We start from the raw sequence: 27,518 nt of genomic DNA, 5'->3' as shown, positions 1-27,518 counted from the left end.
AAGAAATGTGGGACACCTTGGAAGTAACTCATGAAGGTACAAATGAGGTAAAGAGAGCTAGGAAGCATACTCTAATCCAAGAGTATGAGATGTTCAGAATGCTCAAAGGTGAAACAATTGCTGAGGTGCAGAAAAAATTCACGTATATCATCAATCATCTCATGAGCCTTGACAAGACCTTTGAAAAGGAAGAGCTAAATATCAAGATTTTGAAATGTCTTGATAGAGCATGACAACCCAAGGTAACTGCTATTTCCGAATCTAAAGATCTAACATCATTGAGTATGGCTTCTTTGTTTGGCAAGCTTAGAGAACATGAGTTAGAGATGAATCGACTCAATGTTCAAGAAAGTGAAGACAAGCACGTAAGGAGCATAGCCTTAAAAGCTTCCAAGCACAAAGGCAAACAAGAATCCAGTGATGATAGTGATGAGGAAAACCTTAGCTTGCTATCAAGAAAATTTAGCAAATTCTTGAAGAGGAACCACAACAAGGACAACAACAAAGATAGGTATGGAAACAAGAAATCAAATGATTTTAATTCAAATAACTATACCTGTTTTGGCTGTGGTGAGCAAGGTCACATAAAGGCAGATTGCCCAAACAAAAGCAAGGAGAAGAAGTCTAGCCACAAAGACAAGAAAGGGAAAACAAAGAGAGCCTACATAGCTTGGGATGAAAATGAGGTATCATCATCAAGTTCTTCATCAAGTGAAAATGAGAAAGCTAACATCTGCTTGATTGTTGAAGAAGATGATGAATCTTGTAGCTCAAGTGAGGTAAGTTCATGTGCTTCTTTAAATGAACAAAATTATAGTGAATTGCTTGAAGCTTTTCAAGAAACTCATGATGAAGCTAATCGATTGGTTCTTTCAAACAACCGATTGAAAGAACTTAACAGCTGGCTGGAAAAGAGAGTGAAATCACTTGAAGATGAGATTGAAAAATCAAAAAATGATTTCAAAAACCTGGAAAATCATTTAAAAAAACCTCTATCAAGTGTGACACTCTCATTTGCAAAAATTGTGAAAATCTTGAGAAAAAGGTTCATTATCTTGTTGACACTGTGGACAAGCTTTCAAAAGGGACATCTAACTTTGAGAATGTCTTGGCATGTCAAAGTTGGGTTTTTGGAAAGGCTGGTTTAGATTTCAATCCACAGAACCAACAAGATAAGTTTTAAAAAAAAAAAATTAAGAAAGCCAGTAAAACAACCGATTGTTAAATCGAAACAACCGGTTGTTACATGCTTTTATTGCATGAAGAAGGGCCATTCGGTTAGATTTTGCAAAATAAGAAAGTTCTCTGTTCCTAGAGGCTACATGAAATGGATTCCTAAAGGATGTGAGGTTCCAAATGAGAAAAAGAAACCTATTGGACCCACATTTGTGAAGGGACCAAATCTTGTTGCTTGAACTCATGCTTGTGCAGGAAATCTAAAGAAGTGTGAAGGACTGAGTCATCTGATCAAGTTCTTGGAAGAAAAAGACCAACATTGAAGCTGAATCGATGATCTGCATCTGTTCAAAGGCCCTCAACAGTTAAAATAGGCTTCTTGGTCACAAAGCACATGGCTCATTAAAAGAACAACATAAAGGATAAGACCTTCCTTTTCCCTGTTCTTAATTTCTGTTTTAAAGTTCTTTTTCATGTTTAAATATCTTCTTTAAAATGCTTAACTTCATCCGCTTTGAACTCTTTCTGGTCATGGTTAAAATTCAAAATCAGTTTTAACTACTGCAGAAAAACAACCGATTCTTTTGAGCCTGACAACATTGTGAAGAAATCAATTTAATTTCTATTTTGAATTTCTATTCGTTGCAGATCAATTTAAAGAGAGAATCTTTGGTCAATGAACCTGTGTTGAAAGCTGATCACGTTCAGAGAGAAGTTACAAACAGTCATAAAGGAATATATTCCAAAATCTTGGAAATTCAAGAGCCTTAATGACTAGTCAAAGATCACATGTGAAGACCATATGATTTTCAGCTTTTTCTTACGTTTTCTGTGCTGGGCAGGGTCAAGTCCTCTCTCTTTGAAAATCTGGTACCCACTCATGTCATTGAATGCTTTTTAATTCTATTACTGCTATAAAATCTGTTGCAACTGATCTCTTTCACAAGAACAACCAATTACAACATCTCTTGCAACATCTCTTGCAAAATCTGTGAGTGAGCTTTTCTCTATTTTCTTCTCTGCCATCATGGACTCAATTCCTCCCACCTCAAAGAGAGTCAAAACCAGAGTTGTAAGGTCTGGAGGAAGGCTAGAAGGATGGTTTTCTGGAGACAATGATCTAATTGAGAGATATAGGTTTGAAACAAGCACCAAAGTGATAAACAACCCCAAGGTTCTGTGCTTTGATTGGCTGAAAAGCCAAAAGCTGGATAATGTAAGGAGGCTGCTCAAAGATCAATCTCTCAAAAAGTTCCTGGAGATGAAGGGAAACATCTACCCAGATTTAATAAGGGTTTCCTACACAAATCTCAAGTTTGAGGAAAACAACCTAGTTTCTCATGTAAAAGGTGTAGATATGGAGATAATCCATGAAGTGCGGGCTGTTGTTGCTGGTCTAAAGTACTCAGGCCTCAGGATTAACAAGGGAAACCTTGGAGTAGTGGAGGATTTCAACAAAATCCAATACTACAAGAGTTGCTTGAAGAACCAACATGCACAAGTTAGGACTTGCTCGGTTGGAGGCTTAAAGCTTGATGAAAGGTTGTTAGCCCACATTGTGACTTGGATTCTAACTCCAAGGGGGAGCAATCATTCTGTTCTTACTAAAGAGGATCTGGTGTACATCTTCTGCATTATGAAGAAGATCAAAATTAATTGGATCCACGACATCAAAGAGCACATGCAAAAGGCAATGAGGTTAAGTGACTATCACTATCCATATGCTGTTTTGGTATCTAAATTTCTACTCTATTTTGAAGTGAACCTAGAGGATGAAACATCTGAGTTGGTCAAGTTAACTCAAGAGTTGAACAATGGATCATTCAGCAAAATGGGTTTTACCAAAGTAGGTGGCAAATGGATTAGCAAAGATGGTGACTTTGGTGCCTCATCTAGTGTTGTTGCTGATCATGAACAAGATGAACATGCTGCAGATATGGATTTTCAACATGAAGATCTACCTGAAGCACATCAAGATGCTGGACCCACTGCTAGTGCTGGAAATCAAGAAGAAAGAATGCAATCCATGTCTTCTTTTGAAGAACTCATGATGAATAGGCTTGATAGCTTTGCGGAGAATCAAAGAAATCTCCATGATCTGTGTACAAGCAATTTCTAGAGGATTGATAATAGGTTTGACAGCATGGATGCACGCTTCATGACTCTAGATGAACAAATCGAGGTTGTACAAAACCAAATCTTTGATCTTCAATATGCTGATGATGATGAATGAAGAAAAACAATCGGTTGATGTATCGAAACAACCGATTGTTTTTTTGGTGGTTGTATCAGTTTTCTTTTTGTTGCTTTTGTTGTTTAATTCTAATGTATTCAAAACAATTATCTTGTTTTATCTCTTCTCTTTGTCTATTTGTGAAGACAAATAGGGGGAGATATATGCTGTGTTTGATTTCAGTTTTTATTTTCTGCAAAACAGTTTGGATGAGTGAAACCTTATAGGTTTTTGCTCCTATATTTGTTTGTTGATTACTATGATATTATGCTCTGAATTCCTATACTTGTTTTTGTGCTAATCAAATATCAGAAGTTCTATGCTTTGCTTAAAACTATGCTTTGCAGGAACTGCTTCAGATTCAATCAGGTACAACACAAGCATCAGGGATATTTTTGGAAATACAAAAAATTATGGAGTGGGAGAAGAAGATATGGAGTTGATAGGCAATTTTTCATAACGAATTTCAAGTAACCCACTGTTTGCCAATATAATGTTGGCAAATGCTTCCTACACCCAATCATTTTTAACCTGCACCCAACATATTTTTTTAATTTCCAAAAATACCCTTTATCCCGAAAATAAAAATCCAGAATTGAAAATAATATATTCTGAAAAAATAATTCTGGAAGAGGTTATTGAGTTTTGGAAATAAACATCTGAAAACAAAAATTTCGGATAAAAAATCTGGAATTGAAAATAATACATTTTAGAAAAGAAGATCCGGAAGAGAGATTATTGTGTTCTGGAAATGAAAATCTGAAAATAAAAATGAAAAGCTCATTCCGGATAAAAAAATCCATAATACAAAAAATTTGTTTTGGAATAAAAATCCATAACACATATTCTGGAAAAGGGAGTCCGAAAGTTATTTTTGTATGCACCTCATTTTTTTAGGACATTTTCGTCTTTCAACTAGAATCAATTGGCTATAATGTTTCGGTAAACTGATCCAATATCAAAGTTCACGGGCCAGAGGCCCAAAACAATAGAAACAAGATTATTTTTGCTTCCTGCACCTTCGTAATTTTTAAAACAATATATCTCCATGGTGACTTTGGGATTATTTATATAAGTAAATCTTCTTCCAAAACAAAATTTTTAGAATAAGTTTTCTAAAAGTTAGAACATATGAAATATTTTCTAGAACAAGCATTCTAAAATATATTGAGATACTTCCCTCAACATTATTAAACATCCAATCCAGAAACATTATGGACTATAAAATCCAAATTAAGATTTCTGAAAATATAAAAAAATAAAACTATATAAATTCCACCAAATCCATATATCCAATATTTCACTCTCATGTTAGCCCTGATGAGATTAACAGAAAGCAAAAATGATGTTTATACTAACAGAAATTTCTTAAGGAGTTTGGTTGGGACGTGAAACTTGTCCTACAGATGTAATGTAGTTGTGGAAGGTTTGGAAATGGAGTTGTGCAGCAGGGAAATCATATGCTATTCTCATACACACTAAACCTAAACAATTCAAAATATTCCATTGAAGGCCAGCACGCATTCCAGATGCTCACAGGAATCATGATAAGAAAAAAAAAAAAAGATAAGTAACATCATTATTCAAAGATGCTGTTTCTTTCTTTCTTTCTTTCTTTCCTTTTTGTCACCAAAGATTCTCTTTTTAAAATGCCAAATGTACATGCTATCGTTCCCATCTCTACCCACTAATCGCCACCCAGAAGATACACATCCAAAGGTTCTTTATTCCGATAACCAAAGCCTGGAGAAGGTTAACCACGCTCTCAATATTTAATACATTAATAGTTTTTCAATAAGCTATTCGAAGAAGCTGATTTATTTCTACCGGTAATTTTAATTTTTTTACAAGAAAATATGTTATTTAGATATTTTAAGAAAATTAAAATTATTAAATTTACAAGAGAATTCTAAATTTCGTCCAAAATATATGTTTTCTTCATATATTCTTCCTTACTCCATTTTTGTTGGGATATTATCGATTTTACTAACCTCAAGAAATTGTTGGAATGATTATTTTTTAGTGGATGTGAATTAAATGTTTTCGATTGACTGTTCTCACAGTTATTGTTTCGTTGATTGATTATTTTTCATTAGACACCCATGTTAAATTCTTTGATATTTAAATAATATTTATTTAAAATTTAATAAATTTAAATGATTGTATTCAAATAAAATATTTAAAAAATAAAACAAATTGAAATAAGTTCAATTCAAATTTTATTCTCAAAAACTATGAAATTCTCTTTCGAAATAGAAATTGTGAAGATCTCTGTTAAATTGAAGGTAATAGTGTCAATTTGGAAATAGAACAAAATTCAATAGGTAGCTTTTTCGCATACTGAAGTTCATAGAAGATAAATATACTCAATAGCTGTATGGACAAACTTTTCATAAAAAAGAATAAAAAAAAAAGAAAAAGATGAAGAAAAATAAATGTATTTTTTATAAAGTTTAAATTCACATGTATACAAATTAAAAATAAAAATTTAGAAAAGTCACCTAATTTTTTTATAAAATAGTTTATACACAAATTAATTTTAATTTGAAAAGAAGTCAATTTCCTTTTTTTCTTCTTATTTTTCTTTTCTAAAAATCGTTATTTATTGAGAAGCATTTTCAAATATCATCCAAAACTTATCCTAAAGGATGTAACTAATCTTGTCTCCGTAGGCAATTTTAAACTGTTTCTAGGATTCAAACCTACCACCAGGTTACAAAACAAAAAAATTATCATTATGAAGAAATGCCCCTTCTCAAGATAAGGACATCGAATATAATTTCAAAAGCTAGGAGATTTTAAGTGAAAAGATGCCTAGGAGAATTTCTCATGGTGTGTAATCAGTGTTTCACTAAAATTATACTATCAAATTCCTTGCGAATTTTTCACACTTCTAGTTAAGCTACTACATAACAATTCGGCCCTACTTTTATCCCAACACCTCAAATTCCTTTCATAGGGTTCTTTGCTTCTCTATCAATCATAGGTAACATCATGATTATCATGATTTTAATTTTATTAGCTTCTCACCCTTTTCCTTAGATAGAAAAAACCACTATGTTCCTCATACCATACTACTGGAAACCATAGCTGAACTACCAAACATTTAAATATTAAATAGATGTCCTTGAAAGTTAAATCACACTTTATTAGTGCAACCAAGGTTATCAGACTAGAGAGTCTACTCCTAATAAAGAGATTACTTAGATTCTCGGGTCTACTCAAACTCGTGGAAAGCCTGTAAACCCGACTCGTAACCCTGACATGTAGACACGTAAGAATCTACTTCACATAAAAAATTTAAGAAAAAAAAATAATTTTACAATCTTACACCACTTCAAAACATCTTACAATATGCCAAAAATCTAAAAAAAATAACAATCAATCTGCCAAAAATCTAAAAAAAATCAATCTGTCCAAAACTCCCAATTAAAAAAAATCCAATCTGCTAAAAATCCTAATCTTCCCAAAAATCCCCAAACTCAACCTAAAAATAACTCTACCCCAATCAACTAAAAAGCCCCAACCCAATTTTAAAATCCCTAACCCTAAACCCAATCTCACCTAATTTTCCAACCCTGAAACCTAAGTCCCATGACCCACAACAACTGTAACACATACCTGCGGTGCTTCACGAGTAGCACGACAGCGAGGATGTGTGGTGCGCGATGACTGGAAGGTGGATGCGCGGCAAGCAGCGCGGTGCAACTAGGATGCTAGCGCGACAGTAGTGAGGAAGATGACAGTGTGAACGTGAAGCATGAAACACACTGTTTTGAGCTTTTTTTTCACTACTCGATGACTCGGTCTCGAACTCGCGAGTTCACCGAGTCTGCACCGGGTTTACTGAAAAACGAGTTTACTCCCAAGTCGACTCATGACCCTTCAACAGACCCTAAACTTGTAAGGGTTTAGGAGTTAACCCTAGGATTTGATAATCTTGAGTGCAATGGAGGGAAAACACAAACACCACAAAGAAAATGGTGACTAATGGTGACTTCACTCCTCTCTAATTAGATGCTGCTTAGGCTAGCTCTTTCTTTTGGGGAAGAGGACTGGCTAAAAGTTCCTATTCTCCGCACTATGCCGGCTTCAATGGTCAATGTCCAACTTCCTAAATCCTACTAGAAGCAAAGTTGTAAATTTGACCTTTTTATAATACTTTTATGGAGAAAGATGATATATCTGTTCTTAAACATTTTCTGGATATAACTTCAGTCAAAGGCCCAGATAACAAGCATAGTGTTACCTGTTTACATATAAACATTTATTTAGATATATAATTTGAGGTCAATTCCTTCGGTGTAGATATAATTTAACATTTTGCATTTATTCAGATGACTTCTGAGAATGTTTAAGTAATGTTATAGATATGATAGCAGACGTGAGGATGGTCCGTACAATGAAGGAAAAAAATCCTTGCCTAACAGAAACAGTTTACGACTTCAACATACAATTGAAGGAATATCATATTACGACCACATGTGAAAGACTAACTAAAGTTGAAAGTTCTCCGCGTATTAGACCAGCTTATATCCAGATTCTCACAGGCAAAACCCAAATCACACTTCTACTGCAAGAAATGTTGTTTAGTCTTTGTATTCAACTTCAGATTTGAGGTTTGAAGAAGTAAACTTGAAGCCAGAAACACCAGGCTTAAGAAAATTAGGAAAAATTATAAACTTCTCTAATCTTTTCTTCCATACATGAATGCAACAGCTAATCTATCAATAATAATTTCATTTGCATTACACATGAAAAAACATGTAAAATCACAAGACCAAATTGATTCCTATCATTTTTCTATAAATCCATACCAAACTTCTACAGATTCTTTAATGTCTTATGATATAACTTCAAATCTTATGTGCTGAAATTCAAGAGATGAACATCTTACATGTAAAATTTCTAGTGTATAAGTGTCGAAAACTCGAGGGTGTCCAATACTAGAAAGAAAAAAATGTTCATGGCAAGTATTTAGTCCTATAATAGAGCTGTTACAGTGGGCAATCATTTTCCTTTGGAAATTGTATTTCTATTTGCAACTAAGAAAAATAAAAGTGAGCCATAAATTGGCTAAAGGAGAATCATCCTTTCAACTAGGAAGAAGAAATCTAAACTAGCTCCATCGTAGAGATAGCAAATAACTTCAGAATGGTCAGTGCGAATCATGGATCTGAAGGGTGACAGAAAGCCTGATCTTCTAATTTGATGGTTTGGTCATTCTGACAAAGAATCAATCAAATGAAGACTTACACAAAAGGTTATGCCATTCTGAATCCAATACAATATGACAAACAGATAAAATCTGTATTAACTTGAAGGAAATGTGCTCAACTACTCATTCACATTAAGCTAACAATAAATTGCTGACTCCCTAAATCTATATGAAATTGTGCTAATCCGTTCAAGTAACCGAACAAACCCTTCATCTCACAAAAACTAACCTTTTCTTTTCCACACTACCCACCTCTGGATCAGTACCAGAGTTCAATCCCATCATTTTCCAGCAGAAACCCACTGGAAAATGCATTGGCCTTATAGTCATATCATAGGAACCACAAAGAAACTAGCCTACACGTTTGTTTCTCTCAATTAAAGTCTTTTTAAAGATAAGTTTCTTCATAAATATTTATAAAGGAAAAAAAGAAAGAAAAGTGAAATAGACTTCTCCCACAGGGTAAAAATAGCTTATGCATAACTTAGAAGCAGCTTTTGTGAAAACCTAAGTGACTTTAGCTTCTCCACAGAGCTAATTTTAACTTACGTACACTTACGCAAAAGTCGATTTTAGCTTATTGAAGAGATTTCACCTTTCTTTCTCATTTTTTTTCTTCTACAAATGCTTACTTGAAAACGTTTTTATCTGAACATGGCCAAAAGCATTTGTTTGTCTACCACTCTTCACTCAATTGAAGCATTCATTCATTTATTATACATTTGTGTTTGCAAGTAGTTCACTAGATTGACTAGGGGTCATTCTGTGTTTCAACTTTCAATCCTCACAAGATCATTACCAAACATTACACATGTCTACGACCGATACAACAAAAAATAAGAGTACAAATACAAACGGAGAATTTATACAAATAGCAAGACTCCAGAAACACAAGATTCCACAAATCAGTTAAAATTTGCATTGAGAAACTGATGGTACAATACAACACATTTCATAATCGTGCTACTCATTGATAAATAAAAATAAACACAAGCAATATCGATTAACACGGCATTACCAGATTCCAACCATAAACCCTAAATCCTCAGGGCACAGCATTGAGCCTCCCTTCAAACACAAACCCGCGGTAGAGTCCGTCGCCATTCCCAGGAAGGTTATCGATCCACCGCCACTCCTCCCCTTCGGCGGCACAGCGGTCCCAGAGCGCGAGCTTCCCGATCCTCTTGGCGGAGAAGCAAACCCTGTCGCCACTTCCGAAGACTTTGAATTTTGTCGATTCGCGGAAGGCGCGGAACATCTCCAGCGGCATGCGAGCTGCCTCGTCCCACTCGAGCTTGTCGAGGTCGAGACTTCGAACAAGGATGGTGGAGCAGGGCGCGTTGAGAGCGAACGAGGACTTGAGGCCGCCGACCATGAGGATCCGGTTGCCGTGGCCGCGAACGAGGCGGGGGCGCTTGAGGACATCGAAGACATCCCCCCACTCTTGGCGGTCGAGGCGCGACCACGAAGGCGAAGGAGTTGCGGCGACGTTGCAGGAGAAGAGTTTCCAGTGGCTGCGCCAGGGGGAACCCACGTCGCAGAGAGCAAAAGCGGAGTGGTTGATGAGGAGAGGGGAGCGGGGTTTGGAGGGGAGGTTCGAGGAGAATTTGAGCCACTTCGGCGTGCGGTGGCAGTAGAGGGCGGCGAGTTCGGTTAGGACCATGACGCGGTGGTCGGCGTCGACGAGGACGGCGCCATGGCGGGACCAGGCGGAGCCAAGGTGGGGGAGGACGCGGAAGGTGCGTGTGAGAGGGTTACATGCGATGAGGGATTTGGTTGCGGTGGTGTCGGGCTGGGATGTGTTGGCGTTGGGTTTGGGCTTGGGCTGGGCCCAGAGGTAGAGGAGGCCGTGGGAGGAAGCAACGGGGAGAGGTGAATGGAAAGGGAGAAAATCAAGGGGAAAATGGAGCCACGTGTTATGGTCGGGATCGAAGAGGGAAAGAGAGGTGTGAGAAGTGAGAGAGGTGTGGCGGTGGCGGAGGGCGAGAAGGTGGAGGTGGAGGGGAGGGTGGGAGATGGAGAGGAGGTGGAGGAAGGAGGGGGCGGAGAGGAGGTGGAGGAAGAACTTTGAGAGGGAGCGGCAGAGGATGATTTGGCGGAGGGGGAGGGAGGAGAAGATCTGGTGGAGCGTGTCGTGGGGGAGACGGTAGATCGGAGGTTCCTCCTCCATCGGACCACGGCGGTAGGGTAGTTGGGTGGTGGTTGAGCGGGGTGGGTGCGGTGGTTGGGTTGGTTCCAATTAGAATAGGGAATACAATATGCTAAATGTTTGTTTGCTCTAAACAAGTGAAACTAAGAAACATGCTTCAAGCTTCTTCTTGCTTCATATATTGAGTTTCTCACACTCCATGCCAATTTCTCTTTGCATTCTTTAACTTGACATTCTCATTCTGGTTAATATTTTTTTTATCTCTAAAGAAATTTTATTTTTATTTTTTATCTAGGATGTTTTTTAAAAGTGCTATTTAAGTCATTTTATTTTACTATTTAAAATGTTATGTTATTTAAACTGTCTTAGGATAAAAATAAACGGAAAGGTTAAAAAGGTTAGTAAGAATCAAATTAAAATCTGAGAGTAGAAATATATTTAAGTTTTATAATTATTATGATTTTAAAATAATTACTTTACTAGTTTTATAGGATACTGTGAATAAATTTTTATATTAATTAGTTTTTCGTTAAAATATCCTATTAAAATAAGTAATAAGTAAGATAATGTAATTAAAATGTTTACAAGTGATACGAGTATTAATTATAATGATAAGTTTGAAAAAAAATGATAAATCTCTTTCTATCAATTAAATTAATCACTTTTTTAATCTTAATTTATTTGGCAAAGAGGTATTTTAAACAGGAAAGCAAGAGAGTAAAATCTAACATATTCCTTATAAATAAGGTAGTTCTAAAAAATACAATTAATATAATTTTAACATTTATTTTACCACAGTACACTAAATTATAATATAATTTTTTATACGTTTGGCTTTCTTATCCAATGATGATCTCTGCTAATGATTTTATTCTTTTTAATTAATTGTAATCAATAATGAAAAAAACGTGCCACAAAAAAACTATTGCTATTAACAATATACATATTATTTACAGCACTAACGAATTTCTCACAAAAAACTATGGAGAAAACTTATATTTAGTTCTTTCAGAGTTTTGTATTGTTTTAATTAAAAATTGATTTAAAAAATATAATATAACTGTGAATAATATATATTCTGTTGTTGAATTACAAACCATAATAAGTAATGAATTTGTTAACTTGTATAATAATAAAAGTGATAATAATTTTGCTGTCAACTGTATAAATTCTTATTAGGCGAAGTATTAAAAGAAAGTTTTAATTTTGATTAAAAACAGTAATTAGAAGCACATAAAAGTAAGTGTCAGTTTTGTGTATAATTGTTACCTTATCTTATACTTTCTTTTGTTCCTTGCTTTTGCGAGTTAATTTGTTGACATGCTTTCTCGCTCCACCAACAAAAAGTGTCATGATGCTCTTCATTAGTTAATTGCGCACTATTTTTTTAAATAAACCTTTTTTTTAAATTACACAAATAATCTCTTTCAAATTTTATTGATATAAATAAATTCTTTTATTGTTTATAAGTTAGAATTTAGTTTGTAGAAGTTGAATTTTTTCAAGTCTTTCTGTGAACAATAATTAATATATATTTTTCAGTTCGAAAGATCACTCTATATATACATTAGAATTCGTTTCTCAAAACCAAATTCTTATATCTAAACAGTAAAAGAGTCTATTTATGTAAATAAAGTTCAAAAAAGTTTATTTATGTAATTTAAAAAATAGTTAATTTAAAAAAAAGAATTCATTACGCATTTGCTTTTTTTTTTTTAATTTGGATTTTAAGTCTTTTCTCGTTTGAGGTGTTGTTTTAATCATAAAATGTTTGCAATTAATTCATAATAGAAACTTTTGTTTTCTCGTCCCTATTATTCACCTTAAATAAAATATAAATATATATACATATATAAAAAAAGAAATATAAAAAAACTCTAACAACATAATAAGGAGGATGAATTAATACCTAGAGGTTGTTTATTGATTTAATTGCAAATATGAGTTTTATTGGACTTTTGTTTATTTTTGTAGGCTCAATCAAGAGGACAACTCTAGGGTGAAGGAATGTACAAACATATCCAAGAATACCTCCAACTCATCAAAACATTAACTAGAGTTTTGGCCAGAAGAACACAAGAAGACTCCGTTTTTGCTGACTAGTCAACATTATTTGTGGTCCAAGCTTTAGCTTAAATAAATTGTATAAAGTTGTTTAGGGTTTCATGGGCCATGTATTGGGCCTAGTAGCATAAAATATCTGGACCAAATATTTGGGCCAAGTAGCATAGGTTTTTGGGCTTGTATTTGGGCCAATAGTAAAATAGGTTTAGTTAGGGTTAAAAGTGACTAATTGAGGTAACAATTGGGCTTCTTTGAGCCCAATGTAACCCTAAAACGTCTAGGGTATATTAGAGGATGAAAATCACCTTGGCATGAAGCACATGGACGTCCACATAGGAGTGGGGAGGATTTAGCATGGAAGGTGTGAGCTAAACATGAAAAACATGACTCCACATGGCACATTCTCATTGGAGAGTTTTATTTTGAATTTTAAAATTTTGGCTCCAAAATGCTCAGCTTTCTATCCTATAAATTGAGGTGCTTGGCTCTCATTTTGTATGATTAATGAATGAGTGAATTGCTGCCAAAATTGCTAGTCATCTCATTCTCTTGTCTTGCCTCTCTAGGATATACACTTTAATCTTCTTCATCACCTAGCTCAAGTGATATGGTCCAACTAATCACTCTCCCTACCTATCATGCACCTTCAAGGAATCCATAGCTCCATGAGAGCCATCCTTGCACGTTTCCTCCATTGAAGCTTCCGCAAATCCTCCAAAAATTCAAGAAATCAATTTGGTCATGAAGGCATAATCCATCAGAGTTGGCTAGCAAAACTCAAGAAAGACTTGTCTTGTCTAAGGAGAAGATTGATCTACCCAGCAAGATTGAGAACTTGGAGAAAGAAATGGGGGAGGAGAGAAGTTGCAAAGATAGTAAGTTCTTGATGTGATCCTAAAATACATAAAGATGACCAAGGATGCTACACTTGAAGGGTCATCTCAACAAGCAAATAAAGACCTCATTAATAGGAGAAATGGACAAAGCCCAAAGCATTTGAAGTTCTTCTTATTAGTCTTCTCAAAATATGAGGTCCAAGCCAATTAATATCTTTTGTAATATTTTTAGAATAGTTTCAAGATATAACATTAAAAGGGAAGTAATAGGAAAAGTCACTTTTCTAGAATAAGGAAGTGACTTGAAAAGGGGTGGCACTTACCTTCTCTTTTCATATGCCTTGTCTTTTCATTTACAAGTGACTCTTCATGTATTTTTACCTTTTCATGACCGGTCCTCTATGCCTAAATAAAGAGGAGCCTTGCTTTTGTAAACACAAGTTGAATATTGAAATTGAAAGTGAGGTTATTCTCTAGAATTTGAGTGGTTTCTTTGTGAGACTTGCTCTCCTTCTCTTTGTCTCATCTTGTGGGTCTTGGGAATCCTCAAGTGGCGGCACTCCCACTCATCTTGGAGTCTTCCACCATCCAAGTGGCGTGATCACTCCCACTGTCTTCAACCACATAAGTCTTCTTCAACTTTTCATCTTCTTCTTCCATACCCATTCCATATCAAACACTCTAAAACATGTCTTTGTTGTTTTCTTGATGTTTCAATCGGTAGAACTTGTTTAGTTTCTGTTTTAGTTTGGTTCTTTGTGTTTGTTTGTTGTTCTTTATTGTTTACATGTTCTTATTGAAGTTTCAATCGGTTCATAAGCTTCATTGTCTTGTTTCAATCGGTTGAAGTTCTAGAAATGGGTTTCCATTTGGTTTTCTTGTTCTTGTTGTGTTCTTGAATTGCTTGAGAATCTTGATCAAATTCTTGAAAGTGTCTTATGATGTTTCATCTCCTAATCAACTCACATCAGTTCTCTAAGATGGTAGATACCCTGAAAGATGACGCGACTCAATCATATATTGTTGGGTTTAAAACCACCTTGCAACAGTTAGCTCTTGTCCACCCCCACGGTGGACTTCTTCGAGTTGAACCCATGCAAGACGTTTGTTAGTTGATGGGAAACTTGTCGAAGACCCTTAGACTCTAACATTTTACCTTTATGCACGTATTCAATGTTTAAACTTGTTAATCATTTTGTGCATCCCTTTTTGTATTTATTTAATGTTTGCACTTGGACATTTTTGGGGAGGTTAATCGTTTTATGTATCTTAAGCTTGTGACTCCCCTTTAATTGTGTCCTTTTATGGCATTGATAGCTTTGCCTATAACATATAAATGTATGCCAAAAGTACCTTACAAAATATTTTTTTTTTCCACTCAGCGAGCACAGTTAAACAGATTGTGAATTGTTGATATGAGATTAAATGAAGCGTATAAGGCGACGAGAATAACTCTTAGCAACAAACTAGGTCGTTGTTGGGTTGCCCCCTTCAGGGTCAGCCGAATCGCTCGTCGCTTAACCTGCACCATTCGTTAGCTTGATTTTCATAGCAAACACTTTATCGAGCCAGCCTCTCCTTATGGTTCTGCTGAAACGATATGTTGATGTCGACATCACCGGGGTATTATGAACTCAGGTTCGACTAAGCGATGAGTATAAAAATGCGTACAAAGTGTTCATCCCCGAGTCAGTTCGACCTTAGGGTGCGGCCAATTGGAGTGTAATGTAACTATTATGAGTTAGTCTGACCTTAGGGTTCGGCTAATCGAGGTAGATGTAATTGGTTTGAGTTAGTTCAACCTTACGGTGTGGTTAATCGGGGTAACTGTAACTGGTCTGAGTTAGTTTGACCTTGCGATTAATCGGGGTAACTGTAACTGGTCCGAGTTAGTCCGACCTTATGGTGCGGTTAATTGGGGTAACTATAACGATATGTAGAAGACGACTGTCCCGAGTTAGTCCGACCTTAGGGTTCGGCTAAATGGGGATAGTAGATTTTCTAAAAAAACATTTATTGAAAGGTGACCTCATTAAAAAACCTTCTCTAGGGGAAAAAGAGTGTCCTCAAAGGAAACAAGGAAATGTTAAAATGTTTGAAAACACATTATAAATAAATTTCCCAACTGAAATAGAACATGAGACTTGTTGCATTCCATGTTCGTGGAATGATTCTACCGTCTAGAGTTTCCAGCCGATAAGCTTCGTCGCCCAACACTTCTATGATCCTGTATAGTATAAAAGTTTGGTGTTGTACTACCTTGTACTATCGAGCTATGGTAGGACATAATCATTGGTCATTCTCGACACATTATGGGTGTAATATCTCAATATTGAACTTACTTCTGTTCAGGGTCTTGAAGTCCTTTTATAGCATTCGTAGATCTCCCTTCATGAGTTAATAAACATAAAGATATTTTGTTAATATATACCCTTTATTTTAGGGGTGCATGAAAAATATTATCTCTAGCTGTTTATATTCATCAAATCTCAGAGTAAATATTGTTGGGTCTATTAGTGTCTAAGTTCAAGAGGGGAGGGGTGAATTAAGCTTATAAAATTTTAGCAAGAACACACAATTTTCAGTATACCAGAGACAAAAAGAACAGATTGATTTTACATGAAACAGATTGATTCTTCAGAGCAGTCTAGCACAATTTGACTTTGTTCAAAATTAAAATTGTAATCAGCAGAGAGCTATAACAGAATCAGATTAATTTGATTTTATGAGTATGAAGAATACAACTATGCCAAGAAATCAATCAACTTCATTCAACACAAGGTTTTAATGATAATGAATCTTTCTCAGGTTTTAATGATAATGAATCTTTCTCAGGTTTTAATGAATAGACAATTTGTTTTTCAAATCAATTAAAACAGCATATACAACTGCCTTGTTTGAGATTAGAAAGCTTTAACAAATCAGGAAGAACAGTTCTTATTTAAACCCAGAATTAACAGATTCAATTTCAAAAGAACAGATTTAGTTCTTGACAGAATTAAGCAAAACCAGAAATGAGTGCAGGGATGAGAAGAAAGGGTACACAAGTTTTTATACTGGTTCACTCATACAGAGCTACGTCTAGTCTCACCTTACCCCAAGGTGGAATCCACTAAAAACAGTACCAATTACTTACAAACATAGCAGTTCTTGAACACTACAAGAACAACACAAACAATGCTGAAAAACCCTATTTCAGCACACCTTGCACTCCAAGAAACCCTATCAAGGAGTGACTAACACTTACACCTTTACAAAACAGAATAAAGGAAAGATTACACCTGAAAAGAAGATGCAAGAACTCAAAACCAGTAGTTCAATTTGCTGCAGAACTGCACCAGCACCTTCACCAAGATCAAAGGTTTCCTAGAACAAGCACACTTGAAAATCTCTTTGGAAAACCTTTCAAAAATCTTTCAATCCTTCTTCTCACATGGAAATTGTTTGATCTCTGTCAAAAACGTAATTGCTCAGCACCTTTTCATGTGAGAGAGACTTTTCTTTATATAGAAAACAGTTTCTAACCTCTTTTCAAAAAACAGTTGAAAAGCAGTTATGAAAACAACAAATTCATTTTTGAACTTAACAGATTTATTTTGTGAAAACCGCCAACTCAGCTAATTGAAATAACTGTCTGAGTTGTACCTTTGGTGCCCTAACTAACTTGTGAAAAATCTTTCAACTCACCAAAGAATAAACCTGTTCTTTCTCAGTGAAACAAATTACAATATAGCAAACAGGCCAGCTCAGCTTTAACTGAATTAACTAACTAAGCTTTACCTGTGGTGCCCTAACAGAATTTAGAAAAGCCTTTTAACAGAGAAGAAATAAACTGATTCTTTCTCCACAAAACAGATTTATTTGTGTACTGATTTAAAACTGTTAAAAACACTTTAAAAAGCTTTTCAAAAACCATTTAACCACATCATGTGCTTGATCTAAACTTGGTTAGGCATCTAGGATGGATTATACAGCAAAAGGCAACCTTACACAATTACAAGCCTAATTACAGACGATTCTAAAAACCTATTACAATCTTCAAAGCACTCAAGCTATTTTCTTCATCAAACACACATCAAGCCTTGGTAGGGAAGAAGCTTCCTCCAGCTTCAACAATCTCCCCCTGTTTGATGGAGACAAATTCCCTTTGCTTTGCACAGCTTTGAAGCAAGATCATGACCAAATCTGTACAGTACTATATACCAGAAAAAAATACACAGATGTCAAGCCATAACAAACAGATTTAGAATTGATGTACCTGCAGATAAACATCTGAGTCATATCAGCAACCTCTGTGAATATCAGCTGCAGAATCTGTATTAGGCTACTATTCTTCTCCCCCTTTGGATTCATCAAACAGAATGGGAGCACAAGATACCAAAGAGATCATAGCCATTCATAACAGTTCAAATAAAACCAACATAGAGGTCCATTACAAATCAACTAAAAACCAATGCAGAATAAAGACATAAAAGATTAATCCCAAATTGTTCAACAACATATAAAAGATAAGGACTTAGAAATAGGATCACTTGTTGTTGTAATAAAGCTCAGCTAGCTGCACTTGAACTCCTTCAAGTTGATCATCCAAGTGTTGAAACCTGGCGTAAGTCATTTCATAGTGTGCCTTCTGCTCATATGTGAGCGTGTCCAGCCTGCTTAGCACTTGTCTTTCAAACATAGACAGAGGTTCACCTCTGTACTCAGGTTCCTCATATGCAACCATTGCATTTTGACTTGTAGCAACAACATCTTCATGTCCAGCAAAGTGCCCTGGTAATGCATCCATGTTCTGCATTCCATCAGCATTTTCTTCTTCATTTTCTGGATCAGCTGCTTCATTTTCAGCTCTGTTTCCAGCATTCCTTCTGAATATCCAGCTGTCATCTTCCTTTTGAAAGCCCATCTTGAGGAGAGTGGAGTTGTTTATCTCACTTGCTGCCTTAATTGTGTCATTTCTTTCATTTGTAGTGTCAACTTCAAAGTAATCAATTAGCTTTGACACAAAAATTGCATATGGAAAGCGATAGTCTGGTAACCTTGTGGATTTGAGCATATGCTCTACCATAGTACTCACCCAATTTACCTTGAGTTGATTCATGATGCAGTACAGCAAAATCAAGTCCTCTTCATGGATAGTTGCATGATTACTTCCTCTTGGAGTAAGCTGCCAAGCAATGATGTAGGCAAGGAGTCTTGGAATGATTGTGAGATTTCCAGCATGAAATCTAGCCACTGGTTCAGCAGGATTCCTCACACAACTTCTGTAAAACTGCATCTTGTTGAATCCCTGGATTCCAGCAGTGTTCCCTTTGCTTACCTTCATTCCAGAATATTTGATTCCTCCCACATTGCTCCATATTTCCCTTGTAATCTTCAGCTTCACACCTTTCACATGGGAGACCAGATTTTTGCCATCTTGAACCAAGTTGCTGTAGAAAACTTTCACCAAATCTGGATATACATTTCCAGTCATCTCTAGAAAGTTCTTCAGCTTTTGATGCTTGAGCAAGGTTTTTGCTTCAGTCAGATTTTCTTCTCTCAGCCAAGAAAATTCCAGCACTTTGGGTGCATTGACTTGCTTCCTGCTTGTCTCATGGATGTACCTTGTCATTGCTTCAAAATTTCCAGCAAACCATTTCTCCAAAATGCCTTGGTTGCTGCTGGATTGCTCCTTGGATTTCTTCCTTCTGTGTGATGAGGATGCCATGCTCAATCTGTTTTTCCCTGCACCAGTTTATTAACATATAATTCTAGAAGAAAAAAAAAACAGCACAGATTATCACTCAGAACAGAAACGAAACCTGTGGTGAAGCAAGTGTGAACCTGGACAGCTTATAGCACAAATGAGAAGGTGTGAGATACAAGCTGAATTGTGCTAGGTTTATATAGAATCATTAAATCAAATTTGAAAATCACAGATTTTAACGAAGGGCAATTTGATCAGATTTTGGAAATTATGAATTTTGAAGAAAAATCAAATCTCTCAGATATGCTACAGATTTTATTCCAATGGTGCAGCAGGTTCAGGTGTGGATTCACGTAAGAATATCTTGGAACCTGATTTTGGCACATCAAATCTGTTGCATCTACATAAAATCCAATTAGTTAGGATACCCACACATTAATTGGCATAGACCTGCTGGTCAATAACCGTAAAAGCAGTCAACAATAAAGTGAGAGAGAGAAAAGTAAATCTTTCTCTTTCCTAGTCACAGCTGTGATTTCTGAAACAGGGAACAAAACATGTTAAAACATAAAACAACAGATTGAAATTTTCACTGCAGAGGAAAATTTAAGCTAATAATACCCAATTCATTTAGAAGAAAGTAAAACCTGTCTTTAGCCAGTGGTTTAGTGAATAGATCAGCTAGTTGAAATTCAGTACCAATGAATTGTATATCACATGTTCCATTAGCTATATGTTCTCTTAAAAAATGGTGTCTAATTTCAATATGTTTAGTTATAGAATGCATGACAGGATTCTTAGACAGATTTATGGCACTAGTATTATCACAATTTATAGGTATCTTGTTTAACAAAATTCCAAAATCACTTAGCTGCTGCCTTAGCCATAAGGTTTGAGCACAACAACTTCCAACAGCTATGTATTCTGCCTCTGCTGTGGAGAGAGCAACACAAGCTTGCTTCTTGCAATGCCAAGAGATTAGACTTGATCCAAGCATGTGACAAGTCCCACTTGTGCTCTTCCTATCAACTTTGCAGCCTGCAAAATCAGAATCTGAAAAACCAGTCAAATTTAAAGATACCTAGTTAGGATACCACAATCCAACATCCTTAGATCCTTGCAAATATTTCAGAATTCTCTTTGCTGCATTGTAGTGTGATTCCTTTGGATCAGATTGATATCTAGCACATAAGCACACATCAAACATAATATCAGGCCTGCTAGCAGTTAAGTATAGTAAAGAACCAATCAAACCCCTGTACTTAGTTTGATCCACTGATTTTCCTGCCAAATCTTGATCCAGCTGACAGCTTGTTGAAATAGGAGTGTTGATTGCTTTGCATTGATCCATATCAAACCTCTTAAGCAGCTCCTTGCAGTATTTTTCTTGACTTACGAAAATACCATCCTTGAGTTGCTTAACTTGTAGTCCAAGGAAGAAATTCATTTCTCCTAACATTGACATCTCAAACTCATTTTTCATGGTTTTCACAAAGTCTTCACACATCTCTTCATTTGTGGATCCAAAGATAATATCATCTACATAGACTAGCACAAGTATGATATCTTCTCTTTTCTTCTTTATAAAGAGGGTTTTATCAGAATTGCCACGGCTATATCCTTGAGAGAGCAGAAATTCGCTTAACCTTTCATACCATTGCCTAGGTGCTTGCTTCAATCCATATAAGGCCTTCTTAAGCATGTACACATGTTCTGGATTTTTGTGATCTTCAAACCCTGGAGGTTGAGATACAAACACCTCTTCATTGATGTAGCCATTTAGAAATGCACTCTTGACATCCATTTGAAACAGCTTGAAACCTTGTATGCTGGAAAATGCTAGAAGTAGTCTGATAGCTTCAAGACGTGCTACTGGTGCATAGGTTTCACCAAAATCAATACCTTCTTCTTGGTTATACCCTTTAGCAACCAGCCTTGCTTTATTTCTAGTGATAGCTCCATGTTCATCCATCTTGTTCCTGTACACCCACTTGGTTCCTATGATGTTCATCTCATGCTTTCTTGGAACCAAAGTCCACACTTCATTGTATTCAAACTGGTTCAGCTCTTCCTGCATTGCTGTTATCCAATTGATGTCTTGCAGTGCTTCTTCCAGGCTTTTAGGCTCAATCTGTGACACAAAAGCCACTGTTCTGCAGAAATTGTTGAGTGAATTCCTTGTTGAGACTCCTTTCTCAATTTTACCAATTACATTGTCAAGAGTGAGATCCCTTGGAGTCTTCCATTCTTTAGGCAGTCCTGCATTCACAGTAGATTCTTTGACAGAATTTGGATTAGTAGCATCAAGCTCACTAGATTGATTCTGTTGCATAATGGTTCTTAAATCATCCATACCAGGTTCATCCAGAACAGATTTGGGCACAGAAAAATCTGTTTCATCAAATACAACATGTATAGATTCTTCAACTGCAAGCAATCTTTTGTTATATACTCTATAAGCATGACCATTTATAGCATATCCAATATGTATTCCTTCATCTGATTTAGGATCAAATTTTCCCAGATTATCTTTACCATTATTTAAAACAAAGCATTTGCAGCCAAACACCCTAAGATGACTAATGCTAGGTTTCCTACCTTTATACAATTCATAGGGAGTTTTCTTAAGAATTGGTCTAATCAATGTTCTGTTAAGCACATAAGAAGCAGTATATACAGCATCAGCCCAAAAATATTTAGGTAAACCAGATTCATTTAGCATAGTCCTAGCTAACTCTTCTAGTGATCTATTCTTTCTTTCAACAACACCATTTTGTTGGGGTGTTCTAGGAGCAGAATAACTATGTATGACCCCATGTTTTTCACAATATTTATCAAACTTTGCATTTTGAAATTCTCCCCCATGATCACTACGAATCTGTTTTATCCTATTTCCATTTTCATTATGCAGAACCTTAGCTAGTTTCTTAAAGGCTTTATATGCATCATTTTTAGAAGCAAGAAACAAAGTCCATGTATATCTTGAAAAGTCATCAACAATCACCAAAGCATAGTAATTTCCAGCTAAGCTAGCAGTCCTAGATGGTCCAAACAAATCCATATGCAAAACATCCAAAGCTTTATTTGAAGAAACCATATCTTTTGATTTAAAGGAAGTTCTAATCTGTTTTCCCTTTACACAAGCATCACACAATCTGTTATTTTGAAACTTTATGTTTGGTAAACCAGAAACAAGTTCCTTAGACCTTAGCTTATTCAAGTGATTTGTGTGAATATGAGCTAACCTCCTATGCCACAGCCATGACTCATCATTTTTAGACAACAAACACTCGTTTTCAGAACAACTCTTTATAATATCTAAGAGATAGATGTTATTTACCCTTTTTCCAGTGAACAACACCTTACCAGAAATTTCATTTGAAATTGTACAAGTGTTGGCTTCGAAATTAACCTTGTATCCCTTGTCACACAACTGGCTGATGCTTAGAAGACTATGTTTTAGCCCTTCAACATACAATACATTCTCAATAGTGGTTGAGTCTTTAGTACCAACATCTCCTCTTCCAAGAATTTTTCCTCTATTGTTATCTCCATATGTGACATGCCCTTCAGCTTTGAGTTTCAGATTTATGAACTGAGTCACATCACCAGTCATGTGCTTTGAGCAGCCACTGTCAAGGTACCACTGATTCCTCCTGATGTTTTTCTGCAACAAAACAGATTCAGCACATATGGTACCCCTTTAGTCTAGGGTCCAGCATGATTAACACCTTTCTTTAGGAAGCCATTTGGTCAATCCTTTAGGAACAAGATACCTCCTAGCTTTACATGTTCTAGACACATGACCAGACTTCATACAATAAAAACATGTTGCAGTATGCATTGTTTTAGAATAACTAAAAGAGGAAAAACCTATTTTGGAAGGAACAAAGAAACTGGACAGCTTTTTCACATTACCTTTCATTCCAGGATTATATCCTAGACCATTTTTATTGAAAACAACATTTTGTGAACCTAATAAGGTTTCAAGATTTTCTCTTCCTTTAGTGAAATTTGAAAGTGTTTTTAACAAATATTCAACCTGTTTTTCCAGCTTCTTACAATTATCACAAGTTTTAATTGATGCATGCAAACATGTCAATTCAAGGCTAATCAATTCAGTTTTAGCTTTGTGCAGTTCTTCTTCAAGAGTTTTGACCTTAGGTTCAAGTACCCTATTTACTCTATTCACTCTGTTGCACATTATAGCCAACCTGTTTGCTTCATCATGTGTTTCCTTAAACGCTATTAACAACTGGTCATAGTTTTCAGAATCAGTGGAGAAATTACTTACTGAGTCAGAGTTGGATCCTTCATCATTCACCATGAAGCACAGATTTGCTTCTTCACTTTCAGTTGAGGAATTACTAGATAAGGATACATCATTTTCTTCCCATGAGATGTATGCTCTTCTACCTTTGCCTTTGTCACTCCTCTTGCTTGCTGATTTTTCTTTATTTTGATTGTTTAGACAATCAGCTTTTATATGACCTGGTTTACCACATCCAAAGCACGTGTAATTGGAAGAATTTGAATCATTAGGTTGTTTGGAATACCTCTTTCTTTGCTGAGTTCTGTCACGGTTTTTCTTTCTAAGAAACCTGCTGAATTTTCTGGTGAGCAGACTCACGGTCTCATCATGTTCAGGATCAACTTCTTCCTCACTTGTATCATGTTCCATGGTAGTTTTCAGAGCAATTCCTTTGGCCTTCTTCTCCACAGTTTCTTGTTCTTTCAATCTTTTCAGCTCTATTTCATGCTTTATCAGCTTTCCAAAAAGTGCAGCAGTGGACATCTTGGATAAATCTTTGGATTCTGAGATTGCTGTTACCTTAGGCTGCCAGCTCCTATCAAGGCATTTTAGTACCTTTATGTTGAGCTCTTCCTTGTCAAAGATTTACCAAGGCCAGTGAGGTGATTTACAATGTGTGTAAATCGTTTCTGCACATCTGCAATATTTTCTTCAGATTGCATTTTGAACAGCTCGTACTCCTGAATCAGTGAGTGCTTCCTTGCCCGTTTCACATCATCAGTTCCTTCATGAGTCACCTCTAGTACATCCCACATCTCTTTGGCTGAGTTACATTGAGAGACTCTAAAGAACTCATCAATGTTCAGTGCAGAGGTGATAATATTCTTGGTTAAGGAGTCATATTGGGCCTTCTTCTTCTCGATTTCACTCCATTTAGACCAAGGCTTCTTTATTGTTTCATCTTTGACAACCTGCATAGGTATAAAAGGTCCACTGACCACTGCATCCCAGATTCCCATATCAATAGACTCCATAAAGATCTTCATCCTGATTTTCCAGAAAGCATAGTTAACACCACCAAACATGGGAGGTCTATTAATAGACGCACCTTCAGCAAAAGGCATTTTAAACTCAGACATCATGCACACACTTGAGCAAAATACAAGCCCTAGCTCTTGATACCAATTGTTGGGTCTATTACTGTCTAAGTTCAAGAGGGGAGGGGTGAATTGAGCTTATAAAATTTTAGCAAGAACACACAATTTTCAGTATACCAGAGACAAAAAGAACAGATTGTTTTTACATGAAACAGATTGATTCTTCAGAGCAGTCTAGCACAATTTGACTTTGTTCAAATTAAAATTGTAATCAGCAGAGAGCTATAACAGAATCAGATTAATTTGATTTTATGAGTATGAAGAATACAGCTATGCCAAGAAATCAATCAACTTCATTCAACACAAGGTTTTAATGATAATGAATCTTTCTCAGGTTTTAATGAATAGACAATTTGTTTTTCAAATCAATTAAAACATCATATACAACTGCCTTGTTTGAGATTAGAAAGCTTTAACAAATCAGGAAGAACTGTTCTTATTTAAACCCAGAATTAACAGATTCAATTTCAAAAGAACAGATTTAGTTCTTGACAGAATTAAGCAAAACCAGAAATGAGTGCAGGGATGAGAAGAAAAGGCACACAAGTTTTTATACTGGTTCACTCATACAGAGCTACGTCCAGTCTCACCTTACCCCAAGGTGGAATCCACTAAAAACAGTACCAATTACTTACAAACACAGCAGTTCTTGAACACTACAAGAACAACACAAACAATGCTGAAAAACCCTATTTCAGCTCACCTTGCACTCCAAGAAACCCTATCAAGGAGTGACTAACACTTACACCTTTACAAAACAGAATAAAGGAAAGATTACACCTGAAAAGAAGATGCAAGAACTCAAAACCAGTAGTTCAATTTGCTGCAGAACTGCACCAACACCTTCACCAAGATCAAAGGTTTCCTAGAATAAGCACACTTGAAAATCTCTTTGGAAAACCTTTCAAAAATCTTTCAATCCTTCTTCTCACATGGAAATTGTTTGATCTCTGTCAAAAACGTAATTGCTCAGCACCTTTTCATGTGAGAGAGACTTTTCTTTATATAGAAAACAGTTTCTAACCTCTTTTCAAAAAACAGTTGAAAAGCAGTTATGAAAACAACAAATTCATTTTTGAACTTAACAGATTTATTTTGTGAAAACCGCCAACTCAGCTAACTGAAATAACTGTCTGAGTTGTACCTTTGGTGCCCTAACTAACTTGTGAAAAACCTTTCAACTCACCAAAGAATAAACCTGTTCTTTCTCAGTGAAACAAATTACAATATAGCAAACAGGCCAACTCAGCTTTAACTGAATTAACTAACTAAGCTTTACCTGTGGTGCCCTAACAGAATTTAGAAAAGCCTTTTAACAGAGAAGAAATAAACCGATTCTTTCTCCACAAAACAGATTTATTTGTGTACTGATTTAAAACTGTTAAAAACACTTTAAAAAGCTTTTCAAAAACCATTTAACCACATCATGTGCTTGATCTAGACTTGGTTAGGCATCTAGGATGGATTATACAGCAAAAGGCAACCTTACACAATTACAAGCCTAATTACAAACGAATCTAAAAACCTATTACAATCTTCAAAGCACTCAAGCTATTTTCTTCATCAAACACACATCAAGCCTTGGTAGGGAAGAAGGTTCCTCCAGCTTCAACAAATATTTGTGCCTAGCTAATTAAGTTATTCATTTAGTTGTTTTTATTTTAGTTACCTTTTTAATATGTATTGTCAGTTGTTTGGACCGACTACTTGACGTCTATGTAGCACAAATACGGATATGGACACTAACACGACACGGATACGGACACGGACACGGAGATACGTATAATCTCTAAAATGTAGGACACAGGGACACAAATCTATATATTATATAATTTTGAATTATATAAATTGAAAATAAATATTTATGTGCAAAAGTATGTTTCAGATTCTTTTGGGAGCAGAAAAATATTTTTCATGACTGGTTCAAAAGAATTTGTTCCTTATTTTTATAATCATAATAAAAATTTATACAATAAATTTGAGTTTTTAGAAAATTATTGTATTTATACATTTTAAAATTGTGTTAGAAACGTGTTAGAATTTTCAAAAATCCAACAAATATTTTTTGAATTGAACACTTCACCGATAAGTGTCTTACGAGTGTGTACGAGTGTCGACACCAATTTAAGAGACACATAATGAGACTTCACATAATGAGATTATCAACTTCAATGGTGTTGTTTCAAAGGATCACAAAGGAAGAAAACCTTATGGGGTGACAATGTAGGCAAATGCCATCACATTTTGTGACAACATTGAGTGAGACATCATCAATGCAGAGTGTGGTCAGGAAGGAATACGATTCTGTTTGGTCAAAGAAAAGGAAGAGTGGGTGGTGAAGACGGAAGCTAGAGCTAAATAAGGGGACATGTAAAAAAAACACATAAGACCTATGACAAGCTACTATGGAAAATATTGAAACCAAGGGACAAAGTGAACCTATGACAAGATACTAAGGAAAATAGGTGGCCAATGTCAGACGGTGAGAAGATTGCATTTATGAAGGAATCTCATGAATCGGAAATCTAGCATAAACACGTGCGTAAAGAAGGTAAATAGAAAAGACTGAGTGGGTTTGGGTTAGAAGGTGTGATTAGGGGACTTCCAATGGCAATGGGGATGGACAAGTGATGAGAGATGATCAAACAAAAAGAAATAATTTTGAAACAGTTAATCACTTATGAAGCACAAAATGCAAAGCCGTTGGGCCTAAGAAGGATTGTTTAGGTCTTAGTACCAACAAC

At 35.7% G+C, this 27,518-nt stretch overlaps 1 protein-coding gene and 1 pseudogene across 1 annotated transcript; one reads left to right on the top strand and one right to left on the bottom strand.

The window, feature by feature from the left end:
- Positions 1-27,518, top strand: part of LOC137838363 (uncharacterized) — a 54,206-nt pseudogene that overhangs the window by 8,033 nt on the left and 18,655 nt on the right.
- On the bottom strand, positions 9,465-10,977 carry LOC137837364 (F-box family protein). Its single transcript, XM_068646344.2, has one exon. It carries the CDS (start codon positions 10,795-10,797, stop codon positions 9,673-9,675), a length of 1,125 nt encoding a protein of 374 aa, XP_068502445.1. The 5' UTR covers positions 10,798-10,977; the 3' UTR covers positions 9,465-9,672.

Source organism: Phaseolus vulgaris, chromosome 4, assembly GCF_051622355.1.
Source record: "Phaseolus vulgaris cultivar YP4 chromosome 4, ASM5162235v1, whole genome shotgun sequence".
Classification (NCBI taxonomy): domain Eukaryota; kingdom Viridiplantae; phylum Streptophyta; class Magnoliopsida; order Fabales; family Fabaceae; genus Phaseolus; species Phaseolus vulgaris.
Note: the sequence above shows the minus strand (reverse complement) of the source record. Positions and strands in the feature narration are given on the sequence as shown.